General features: G+C 35.8%; 1 protein-coding gene across 10 annotated transcripts in view; it reads left to right on the top strand.

The window, feature by feature from the left end:
• LOC104152896 (DNA repair protein XRCC4) overlaps nt 1-13,149 on the top strand; it is a 195,838-nt gene that overhangs the window by 96,670 nt on the left and 86,019 nt on the right. For all 10 annotated transcript variants that reach the window (XM_068928911.1, XM_068928914.1, XM_068928917.1 and 7 more), the window contains one exon: nt 81-184. In XM_068928911.1, the coding sequence (XP_068785012.1) occupies nt 81-184 (104 nt within the window). The remainder of the gene's footprint in view (nt 1-80; nt 185-13,149) is intronic.

The raw sequence follows: 13,149 nt of genomic DNA, 5'->3' as shown, positions 1-13,149 counted from the left end.
AATCATAAATTTGTTGCAGGAATAGTAGATGGAAAAGTTTTGTTTTGTTTTGTTTTTTTCCTCCTCCTTTTCCTCTCTAGAGATAGCATTGCTACAGTTCAGGCAGCAACAGAGAGAGAGGAGGAGTATGATGGCAGCACTGATGAGGAAAGTGAAAATCTAACACAGTCCTCATTACCATCAGGTAAGAGAATGTATTGTCTTCGGGGAATAACACGGACAGGCCAATTACTTTACATGAATAAACCTTAATGAAGACAAAATACTACCTGACAAATTGCTCTGTGACAAGCCAGCCTGCAAGCCTTAAAAATATCTTTCTGAAGCAGAGTATAATACTGACATTTTCAAATTAAAGAAAGGAAGTTTTAAAAGCATGTTGCACAAGTGAAGATACTGTAATTTCTTTCAAAATGACAAATTACGTACTTTGCAGAACTAATGATGGTCTAACAGTATCTGAACTATCAACAATTCCATTTTAAATTCTAGGAGTCATGTGTACACAGTGAACTGCTAAAATGTAAAATATAGTTCCTGACAGTTTAGGTAGTCTTTAAAAAAAGAGGAAAGAGGAGAGGTTTAACTGCAATAACAAGAGCTGTGCACTCATTCTGCATTGCATAAATGGAACAAATATATTTATAGCAGAATTAATTTTAATTTGCCAGTGAATTTTTGGCTTTATGAAGGTGCTCATAAAACTTGATTTGACTTAATTTTTCCACTGGGGAAAAATGAAGTCTATGGGGTACAGCAACTGGCCATTCTACAGTATGATCTATATATTAAAAAAAAAACAAAAAACTATGCATGACAAAGTTTTGGCATATTGTGCCAAGTACTTGGAATATGCAGGATGAATGTCACCAAAGTTTTAAATGCAATAACGGTTGCAGTGTAATTATTATGAACTTCCTTTCAAGTTTGCTAATTTTGCTGTGGGTTCTCTCACTGGAGCCTTCCATTTCTACTGTAGGTAAAGACAGCAACTTAATACAACTATTTAACTGTGCATATCTGGAACCAGAGATCTTCAAACCTTGATATAAGTGGTATTCAACTTTGTAGTTCCTAGGAACAGATTTCTTGAAAGCTTTCTAATATAATATGCAGCAGACAGCTTCAGAAAGATTTAGAAAGATGCTTGCACAAAAAAATCTGCAAATATCTGCAGAAATTTTCTGTTCTACTGTGCTCTTCAGTTCTGAAATCTTTACTTTAAAGCAACATTTGGTCAGTTCAGATAATGCAGTGAAAAATACATTTAGTGAAAAAGCCTAGAAAAATTGAAGGTGTTGATTCTTTTGCTGCATTCAGTAAGCCTTAATTAGCATGATAAGAGTTTTGAGACAGATGTATGACTTAAAAAAAAGAAAAACAACAGCAGAAAACACCTCAAGCTATCATGAGGGACTAGACTGAGTGATCAAGATCACAGGGAGAAATTGTAACTATTTTTGAGTTGAGAAATGTGCCCTCTGTTACCTTTGAGAGATAAAATGTTCGTCATTTTGATTGTGACTAAAGAGTTCTTTCAACTGCAAAAATTAAATATAATATTAAGGCTATAAACTTAATTATTTAGTGAACAGTCAAGTTTCTCCCAGAAACAATACTTTTGTAAACCTTTGTAGCGATGATCACTTATTCAGATGTTACTCCATGATATTACTGCTGTAAAGCTCTCTCTTTCCATGTCAGTGAGAATAAGATGATGTTAAAGAACACTTTAATAGGTGTTGGTGAAAGCCATGATCAAGAAAAAAGTTCATACTTTCAAAACTGCTTAGGAGGAAAGTGAAAGCAGGTATCTGTGTGTGTATGCAGATAAATAGATATAAAACATTAGCATACCTTTGTGTGCGTGCATGTCCAAAAGAGAAAAAGGAGCAAGGTGATGTTAGCTAGCATAAAAGAAAAGTAGGAACTGCAGGAAATGGCTAAAGAAAGCCAAAGAATATAAAGACACAAAATCTCAGGCCAGGAGATGGGAGGCCAATGACTAATCTGCAGGTAAGTTGAGAATATACATGCAGCTGTTACTGACCTCTTAGTTCAATGATAAAAATTCACTAGCAATTCTGAAAAAGCAGGCATTTTGGGCAAACATTTTTGTTCTGTATTTGTACTAGATATAGTTTGTAATGACTTGCTCCCCTTCTTGTAGCAAATAAGGCAGATGTGAAACAGGAGCTGCTAAATCTAGACATTTTAAAATTAGCAAGTCGGGATGCTTTGAGCTGCAGAATTTAAAAAGTTGGCTAAGGCCTTTATTTGGCTACCAGTGTTGCATCTTCTAGAATTCTCAGGGCACTGAGGGCGCTCCAGAGGATTTGGAGAAAACTACCAATATTAACAACCCAAAGAAGTGAATGGTTCATTCAAATATGGGTGTGTCAGCATGACGTTAATCTGAGTCAAATGATGGAGCAGGACTTCATAAAGAAAAATCTTAATGAAAAGAGTAAGAATGATTAATTGCAATTGTTGTAAAGATGTAGAAACTAGAGGTTGCAAAGTAGGTGCTCAACATGAGATTATCAGCTGTTTAATGAAAATACTACTAGTGGAGTAAAAGGTTTAGACTTCTGTAAGGCATTGAGCTGCAACACATTTTATTTAAGAAATTGGAACTGGGAAATGAAGATAGCACATGATAAATGGATTCTGAAATGAAGTAATTTATCTCAAAATATAGCCGTAAATGGAAAGTTAGCCATCATATCTGCAGAGTGTGAGATGGAAGGTAACTTATATAAACATATTTGGATTTCATGATATACTAGCTAGAAACAAATGCTATTGATTCTAACACTATATAATAGTGATCCCTGGTCCTTTAATAGCTAAGCTTCGCTTGGAAAAGCCGACAATGTCCCAAGCTTTGCTTGGTCTAGCCCTTCTCCCATGTAGAGATGAGTACCTCAGGGGATTGCCATCACCTTCCCTGTGCAGACTCATCTGGCCAAGCCAAGAGCCATTTGGGTAACTTTTGCATTCTGCTCCATGTTGCACTCTGTTCTGGAGGTGCAGCACTGTCCTGTCTGGCCTTGTAGGGAGCCAACTTAGGCTTAGCCAAGTTAGTTCAGTTTGTCTCTCTGCCTGACCAATAATGAGTCTGTACCCTCCCAGCAATACCTGCCTCACCTGGCAGGGAACCAGTGGTCTAATGTGAGGCTACTTTGGGCAAAAAAGAATATAGACTCTACCCTAAAGAAGTAGCAGTTCCCTTTTTTTTTTTTCTTTCTTTTTTTTCCTTTTTTTTTTTTTTTTTAAGAAAAAAAAAAAAAGCTGATTTGCAAAGTTATGGCAAAAGGGACCATGTGGCTTTGAGCAGAAGATAGGATCTGGCCTTCTGTTGCAGTGCTGCATCAAGTTTGGACATCCACATTTGAAGAAAGATGTTCAGTAGGAGATGATAATGCAATAGCAATGAAGGGATCGTTAAATATGATTTAAACAAAATACTGTGAAATACCGGAAGGAGCTTAGATAATGATATACGTGATCTTAAGCTATATAGCAAGAAGACGCGATAGTAGAGAGTCTAGCAGATAAAGGTGTTTAGTGAGCTTGAATATCTGGAACTTGAAAGTAGATGTAGACAAAAAATACACATTATTTCTGACACGATAATTAACTATTGAAACAATTTGGGCAAGTTACAGTAGGTAAGATCTTTTTGTAAAAAGACAAGATCCAGTAGGTGTGAGAATTAATTTAAAGAAATCCACAGCCTCTGTTATGTCGGGCATTGGAATTGATTATTACTGTGCCAGGCTTTTTTTATCCATAACAGCAGGTGAATTGCAAAATAGAACCATTTCATGTGTCCTCTACAAAAATTAAGTATTTTACTTCTGTTTAAGTTCTCAGCAAGCCTGTCAAATAGGTTTTCAACCTCTCTGTCGCAACAGGCTGCATTTATTTATTCAACTTCATTCAGATAAATTTTATGTCAGTATCTTTTCCTTACAGTAGTAGTTAACTTGTAACCTAAAACTTTACCTAAAAATTTTGTTCTTTTTGGTGCTTTCAGTACCATTAGTAGATATGATTTATGGTTTGCTGTTAGACTACAGTGTCTGCTTCATGGCTTAAAGCCAAAATCAACTGAAACATGGTAGTTTTTGTCTCAAACCTACACACTGATGTAGTTAATGCTTTTTTGTGCTATAAAAGAACCAATTAAAATTGAATTAGTACATATTTTAGTATAAAACAGACAAGAAAACAACTGATGCATATGAGAAGTACAACTATCATAAATAATGCTGTGCGGCTTTCGGTACAGCAACTTTGTGCATTGTGCCATGTGCATGGGGGAAATTTATTTGACATATGGGTTAGTACTGTCAGTGTGAGACTGAAAATGAGACAAAACTCTCGCTGCAGTTTAATAAATTCCTAAGCAGCACTATATGTTGTGTGCCAGGGTCTTGTAAATGTATGCACTGAGGGAGAGAGTTTCTGCTATGGAGGAGAGGACAAGAGGGAAGTCATCCTGTTAAGGAGTACTTCAGAAGTGGAGAGGTATGAACGTTTCTGGGGGGGGGGTGGGGGTGGGGAGAGAGAGGTGAGATTTTTGTTTTGTTTCCCTCGAGGGTTTATAAAATTCTAGCTATGCGACAAAACGACAGATGTAGTTGTTGCTTTTGCTACTGCTATTGTGACTAAGTTCTGGTAGCTTTGTAGATGCCTGACGTTTGAGGCTGATCATACGCTGTTTAGTACTGTCATACTTGTTTTCCTCCTCCACTACATGCTGTACAACATCTAATCTTGTACTTCAACTGCTTAATCAAAGATCTGGTATTTTATTGTGCTTGTCTGGTGCCCAGCATTTTAGGGTCATCACTCTTGATTAGGCTAGGTTCTGTGATAGTATAAATAATTATATGCACACAAATGAGAAGCAGCTGGAGTAGGCTTGGAGAAAATTACGTAGAGATGTTGACTGGAATAAGGGAAGATGTTGGAAGGCCTAGTTCTTTTCCTATTCTGTTTTTAATAGGAATGATACTAAGAAAAGCAAACAAACTTCAGAGTGTTTGAAAGAAGACCAGTGAAAGGTAAGTTAGTCCTCCTCCCAGGAACATGAAGAAACTATGGGGATAGGTGTTATATACTGTACTCATTATAGTTGTGAAGAATAATCTAGCAGGCAGAAGGCCTGCTAGAAATGGAAGAAATCGGGGTAGAATAAGTTTCTGATTTATTATTATTGTTATCAGGACCAACATGAGAGTTGAAAACTGGGTGTCAAAGATGAGAGAGCATGTTCTGATCATCACCAACATTGGAGTAAAGCACTGCCCTAGATTTGAGAAAAACATTTACACTTTGCTTTTGTATTGCTTTCTAGGTAGTTACCTTTATAGTCGAAGACAGAGCATTTGAATGGTCTCTGCTATGCTCTGTATTCTCTAGCTTGCCATATCAGCATCAGAACATGTTTTGGACCACTAGGCCATTAAATGGAAAGGGAATGTTCACTGCTGTGTTCAGTGCTATTATATGTGGCTGACAAAATGAGGCTACTGGGCACCAATTTTCAGTCAGCTTTCTGTCTTATTTTCTCTTGCTCTTGAATTCATTAGTTATAGTTCACATTGAAATCAATGGAAGTTACTGCTCCTTGGATAAAGAAGGACCTCATGGTCTGGTCTATTGAGTTAAATGAAATTTTGGTTAAATGAAACTTCATGTTCTGTGTTAACTGCCAGGTATAAGGAAATATTGTATATTGAGTGAATCTTCAGACTTTCTACACTCCTACATTTTTACACATTTGTGTAGGAGCACAGATTCAGAACTGGTCTGATAAACTTGCTGTAATGTCCAAAATAAATAAGAGCAAGCACCTTGCCGTTTCCCACTGTTTTAATGGGCAAATGTTCTCATCCCCTTCATTCAAGTTCCTGCCTTAGGGATTACATGTTGTGCCTTTAGGATTCTACAGCCCTTTAAATTTAATTAATTCTCTTGTGTAGTCCAAACCACCAATGGCTCGGTGCTGCTAGTTAATAAGCTTTGATCAAAGTTATTAAAAAAAAAAAAAAAAAAACCTATTATAACAGCACCCAGCTGCGCCATGGCAGCTAAAGTTCCATCTGTCAAGGCTTTTCTTTTAAAGCCTGTTTTAAGGAATTTTATAACTTGACTATTTTAATTGACTTCAGGCTTAATTTTTTTTTTTTTTGGTCAAGATATAATTACAATTGGTTTATCCCAAGGAATAATCTCCCCCCTCCTTTTCCCTTAAAGTCATAAACATGTTTTTTTCTTAAGTTTTGATACAGATATGTTTTTCTGTAACCTGATCATTTAATGCCTGTAAAACACTCGAACTTGCAGAACTACTTCCCATCTCTGTTATACTGGATGTCATGGTCCACATACAGTCACAGCACAATTTCCATATATTAGTATTTTCTTTTAAAAATCCTATTGTTATGAGTATTGCACTAGGAGAAGGATTAGTAAGGTAGTGCTTTAAAATATTAATATAAAAATTATCAAAACTGCATATATCTGTGCTTCTTAGTGTACATGCTTCAGTATATGAAGTAATGTAGTTAAATGTGGTATCCTCTAAACAGGTCATTATTTATTCTATTGAATTCAGTGATATAATCTCAATGATATAATCTTAATAGATTTATGCTTTGAGAAGACTGTGGGGGATTACTGCATTTTGTGATTTATCAAAAAAGTAAAATACTTCATCACTATACTGCAGTTTAGGTGCAACTAAATCGATTAACATCATATCAGTAAATGTTGCTTGGTATATTATCCACGTTACCAAATGTTAGGTATGAAAGAACTTCATTTCAATAGCAAGCTGTAAAATTTTTAAAAGCATAGATAGTTGAAGCTTTGCTTAATAAATCATTTTCAAAGTAAGTGTCTTTACCAGATTTAAGTTAAATCATGACTGTGGTTTTTGGACTCGTTATCAGACTTAAATTCCAAGCTTAATGCACTTCCATGAATACTGTTTTATTTTCTCCACTTAAAAAGAAAACCAGCATACATAGTGCAGCATTATATATTTGAAACAGAGGTAGAATTATTTTGTATTTTTTTTTCTTTGGGTTTAATATATCCATGCATATAACAATGCCAGTGCTTCTCATAGAGAATTTTTTTTTTTTTTAGGTTTGACCTAGAATAACATTATCAGAAAGATCTGTTTGCCAAATCCTTGTTTTGCAGAGAACACTTATTTTAACATATGCTTCCAGAGTTGCTTCAATGATAACACTAATCCTTAAGTGTGCTATTTTCAGTCCCAGTTTGGTACTACCAGACTTGGGAAGTGATTTTTAGGGTGACAGGCATGTGTTATTCCCTCTCTGCTTCTGTCAAAATCAGCAGAAATTTCCAAAACTTACAGAAGAATATAGGAGATTTCTCCCTCTTCTTGAATACGTGGTTTAATAAAGACAAGAAGATGGCATAAAGGAATTACATTCCTTTCCAAGAGACAGTGAGGAGACAGAGCTATTTGCAAGGTCTAGATTTCGGTGAAGAGAGTAGTTTGAGACTGACAAAAAAAGACAGTGTTGTGAGGATTTGGGCAATTTGAAAAATATCTAATTTTTAAAATGAACAGTTAGAATATCTAATGAGGTATTAATGAGAGAAAAAAGAGGATCAGATGACAAAGTTCCACTCATTCAAAAAAATCAGTCAAATCCATTAAAATTAACGAAGGTATTTCTTCATTATTTTATTCCATGGCAAATGAATTATATGCTTGTACCTGGCTTGTTGAATTCATGTTCCCTCTACTTCTCTTCAAAATTTATTGCATGTTTTTAGGCTCTCAAACCATAGCAGCATTAGAAAGAAAAAAAAAAAAAAAGGAAGAGATGACAAATCCTCTTTGTATCTATATATAGTACCAATATGTTCCTATAGGGCGTATAAAGGAAACACGGAGCCTCCTTTTCTTCTTGTTTGTATTTCATACTAGTTTAACCTGTCCCCAACAGACTGTAATTAGAGTAGAGCTGGATGTAAATTCTGTGAATGAAGGCACTTTTGCGCGAGGCACACAGCGTTCCAATACTGTATTTCCTTTTCCAAATCTTGTAATCTGACCATATACCAGGCAACACAAATTGAGTGGGATCCTTTCTTTGTTTTCTCTTCCTCATTAAATAGAGAAGACTTATTTCAACACCCATTGAAGTTATTGGCTGACATGGTAGTTCATCAGTTGTGAAACTGCAGCATTAATGGTGCTGGAGCAGTCCCACTAACCCTCCTGCTCTGTTTTATCCTCCTTCAAAAAATAAAGAGCAAGTGCTTTCCAGGTAAATAGGAAACTTTTGCCAGTCATCAGCAAGCTGCCTGAAGTAATATATATTCTCAAACTTTTGTTCTTGTGTTTTTAGGGCAAGGACTCTGTGTTTGTTTAGTCCCCGGCATGATGGTCCTTTATTACTGGTAGAGACCTTAGGGATTTGCTGTAATAAAAAGAATAAGTAATAGTTATTCTTATACCAAAATATGCTTCGATACATTTATTATGCAACATAGACATTGTGGAATGCAACCTCTAGTTTGAAACCACTGTTTTCACTTACTGATGAAACCATTCTACCACACGGTTTAATTATGCACTTTGTGCCACGTGCCTGCTCTAAATAATTCATTGAGTTGCAGGTCATAAATTGATTCACCAGAAGGTACAGTCAGAAGTTTACTTTCCTTAGGGGTTATTTTGGAAAGGTAAAACAGAGCCAGGGTTTTGGTGTTGGACGTTTTACTTTATTGTGAGTGTTATGTTTTAAAAGCCTTTTAGTGTAAGTACTTATCAGGTCTAATTTAATGGGCATTTTTTATTTTAGGTTCAGTCCACACCTTTCATTTATTCACGATAGTTTTCTTGGGCACATTTGCAAAGGTATTTGCTTTTGGTATCTGAATAGGTTTGCACAGACATGCAATTCAGAGAGGAAGGAAGACATCAGCATATTTAAGTATACTTCACGTCAAGCTGCAGTAAAGTAGAACAATTCAAATGAAAATAACAGTGCGTTTGTATTTCCTTCCCTCATGGAAATATGAACATATATGAAAAGAGTTGATCTTGGGTTTAACTGTATCAGCTCTTAGAGAAGTATCCTTTCATCAAAGGGATGTATTGGTCCTTGAGAAAAATAGCTCCTGCAGCAGTACTGATAGCAAGTTTCTATAATCCTGAACATTTGGATAAAAGGCCTTATCTTGAGCTATTGAATAGACTGCATGTCAGTGGCAGCCAACGAAGGCCGGATGCTGCTGATTCTTGCAGACTAGAGAATCTGGTGTTCAGTGAGCAGCACACTGAAGCCACATTTCCTGGAATGACTTGAAACCTGTAACTATGTGCACACTTTAGACAGCAGTTCTCAATTTAAGATAAATGTAATCTTCTGTATGTGTCTTGTCATGTAACAATGACTGTAATAATTCTCTGAATTACTTCCCATTGGTGTTACAGTGTCTCTTTGGAGCAAACAACCTATCTTCATTAAAAAGCTAGGCTGATGAAAATTGTACTACCAACTATGATTGTTTCCTTGATTTATTACTTTTCCAAGTTAAAATATGCATCTTTATTATTAACCTGAATTTTTCTTAAGTAAACTTCATTCTGTGGATCAGTTAGGTATTTGATAGACTGAAAAGTTGGTTTCCGTATTTGGGTTTGCTTCCTGTAGCCCTTTTACTGTCTTTTAAAGTTCAGTCAACACTTGATTTGGAAATATAGTTCAGATTTACAGAAACTAAAAAAATCTTCATTCTAGGTAAAATAAGAATAGAGAAGGATTTTAAAAGAACTTTTTAAAAGCCTTTGATTAAGGGGAAGGAAATTCCTTCGCTCTTTGGGCTAAAAGTCTCAAATGTAGTACTTTTCAAGTTTTTGTGGTTTGGGGTTTTTTCCTTCTTCCCTCCTTTCTCTCCTCTGCCATCCTTCTTATTTTACTCAGTATATTTTTATTGTTTTTATTTACATCCGTCTTGAGTGATATATTCTCTCATAAAATCACTTCCCTATTTCTGCTTCAACTTTTATTCTCAGTAAAGTAGCACATATATCAATCTAAAAGATATTGAGAGTGAGATGGCATGAGGAGATAGAAATATATTTTAAAAGGTTATTTTAATGGAAATCCTAAAAGATGAACAATTTCACAGAAATAATTTGGCATGATGCCAAATTTATTGGAACGCTTTTTGAGCATAGCACTAGAAAGTTGGGAAACTCTTGTTCATCTTCATGATGAAAAGCTCTCCTCAGGACCCTTTTCCTCAGACCGTATAACACTACATACGTTGTGTACACAAGTTTCATGCAGATTATCAGGCATCTGCAAAACTTAGTGAAAAGGGAAAAAAATCTTTAAAATAAATCAGTGGCAATAGGCAAAAAAAGCCTGTATAATCATTACTCTAGTGTTTATATTATAAGCATTTAGCTATATTTGGCTTGTTTTTAAAGACTAACCTGAACCTGCTGACTTATGCTCACTTATTTATACAATAGGCAAAAGCATCTCATAAAGAAATTAGTTAAAAAGCCTGTGTTCAGGGTGATCAAACGTTATGTTACAGACCCTCTGAAAGACAGCTTACTCATGTGTGACCTGATAGGGGGGAGAGACATTTTCAAAATTGAAACTGTCAGCAGCATCTTATTAGTGCTTTGACTTGCTGTATAAATTAAAGGGAACAAAAGATATAAAGTCAAATCAAGAGAATCATAATCTCTGTATTCTGCTTTTTTTTTAAGGGGGAGAGGGGAGGGAAACTAGAACCCAATACATACGAAACAGAGCTAATGTATTTCCACATGCTTACAAGTGCAGGCATTTGTTTTATACAGTTGCTTATATGTCCTGGTTTTTTTAGTCTGGTATGACACGTGTATTGTGACAATTCCCAACCCTCTATAACTAGCTAAACATGAATTCATGAGATTCAGAGCTTTATGTATAGGAAGACAGGTGCAAAACACTCTAGTAAATATAAAACAGGGTAGTTTTTATTGTGGATAGATTAAATATCTGAAGATATAGCTGGCAGAGAAAAATGATAGTATAGGTCTGTGTATCCTGAGTATAACTCCTCTGTCTTAGAAACTAAAGACCTGACTTTACTTGGAAAATGATGACTCTAAAGAAAATTGTGATTGGAGGGAAGGATTAGTCTTTCTGCCCTTTTCATCCCCAATTCACAAGCCTTAACTAGTAGCATCTTTTCTGTTATTCTCCTGAGATAGCTGTTAGTAGGTATGATCTTGATCACCTGGGACTAATCATCATTCTGAAATCACTAGGCCTTATTTTGTATTCTTCACAAATTCAAATGCAGTAATTCACCTTTGACCAGACAGGTATCTCAGGTTAGCATCCGAGTCCATTTTCTTTACAGCTTATAAAAAGTATCATTAACTATTTATTTATAACTCATGATTATTCCAAATTCTGTTGGCATATAAAAAGCCACACTATCACTCTTTTCATACGAACAAAAGTTAGACGCCCAAATGAGCTGCTGGATACCCATTGCTTCTGGAAATTTGTGCATACATTTGAATATGTAAATAAAAAATTAAGTGCTCATTTTTAAATGTGCTTATGTCCTTTCCAAGGAATGTGGAATAAAATTTACGATTTACCTCTTTATAGTAGATATCAACTGCATTTAGAATTAGACAGCATAATTGAAATGAAAAAGGATATGTTAATGTATTTTTATATGAACCAATGTTTTGGAGTATATTGAGAATATATTATAAATTAAAAATTGGCACAGTTGTTCCATAACAGTGTTTCTCAGCCTCTTTTAACCAAATTACTGCTTCAATCTTTTGAAAAACAAAAGCAAATTAGTCCACAGCCGTGTTGTCCATGGCAGAAAATCAATTTACGATTTCAAGTGCCTCCCATTTTACTTCAAGAGGCACTCCTTTGTTTAGTTTGAGTAGGGTTTTTATTTTTTTATTTAATAAAAATATTAAACTTTCTTTAGTAAGTACGAAAGTGAAAATAGGAGAACTTGAACACTTTCCTCACTGGTGACTGTGCTGATAACTAACAATCTCTAGTCTCAAGAATGGCCAAAGCAACTTACACAGTTTCATAAATTCATCAGTCAGTAAGCTTGAAAAGTTCTTGCATGTAACCAAATGCAGTTGGACCAAAAATCTAAAATCTCTTATGCTCAGACTTCTACAGAGTAGGCTATTGTATACGGTTTTGTCTGTGTTCAGAAAGCTGTAGGGTCTGGACAGGGAAGTTGAGGAAGGAGGGACTGGGTGGGAAAAATGTGAGAGGTAGGAGTATAAGGAGAGACTAGTGCTAAAGTGAGCTTTATGTTAGTTTAATCTTTTGCATTGATGTAATTTTTCTTTCTCACATCTGAGCTCCGTAGTCTACTAGTTAAAACTGCTGATACTGGACAAATCCCTTTTACCTACACCTCCATGATAAAAATATTGGTTCATATTCCCCGCAGCTCCCTTTTTGCAAATGAGAGAAAGATTGTGTAATTTTGACACCACCCCACCTCCTTCCTTCCTTTGCATTTTCTTCATCCCCCTCTCACCATGCACTTTCTGCTTACAGCCAAGGCATTTATTAACCCATTCACAGCTGTAAGTTAATTTTTGTCTCTGTAAGGAACCTGTTTGTTTGAAAAGGAGAAAACAGTCATGACTTATAGGAGAGTAGCTTGCAGTAGTGCTCTGGCTGCTGAGCCCAGCTCTGTTCCAGTAGCTGAGACTTTTGCTCTGCTTCATCTGTTTACAGGGTTAAAATATTGCTTCTGCTTTCACTGTGCAGTCCCTAGTTTTCCGTCTGCTGATTCTGCAGTCTGCAACCATCTCAACAGGGCAAGAGCAGTGGTTGTCTGGGATCTAGCCATACTGAGATCAGTTGTCTTAGAAAAAGACAGTTCTTTAATCTATAGGCATAGGTTGAGTTATCACAAGGATACTCATTACCAGGTTCCTGGGGGAGAAGGGTCAGGTCACGAGTATCTGATTGCTAGCTATTTCCTTAAGTCCTTCCTTGGGAAACATGCTATGCAAGTCATCAGAAATCTTTGGAGTATGAGTTGAGAAGTGCTAGGTGAAGCAAAGTA

Source organism: Struthio camelus, chromosome Z (genome assembly GCF_040807025.1).
Source record: "Struthio camelus isolate bStrCam1 chromosome Z, bStrCam1.hap1, whole genome shotgun sequence".
Classification (NCBI taxonomy): domain Eukaryota; kingdom Metazoa; phylum Chordata; class Aves; order Struthioniformes; family Struthionidae; genus Struthio; species Struthio camelus.
The sequence above is the reverse complement of the archived record's forward strand: the minus strand, read 5'-3'. Positions and strand labels throughout refer to the sequence as shown.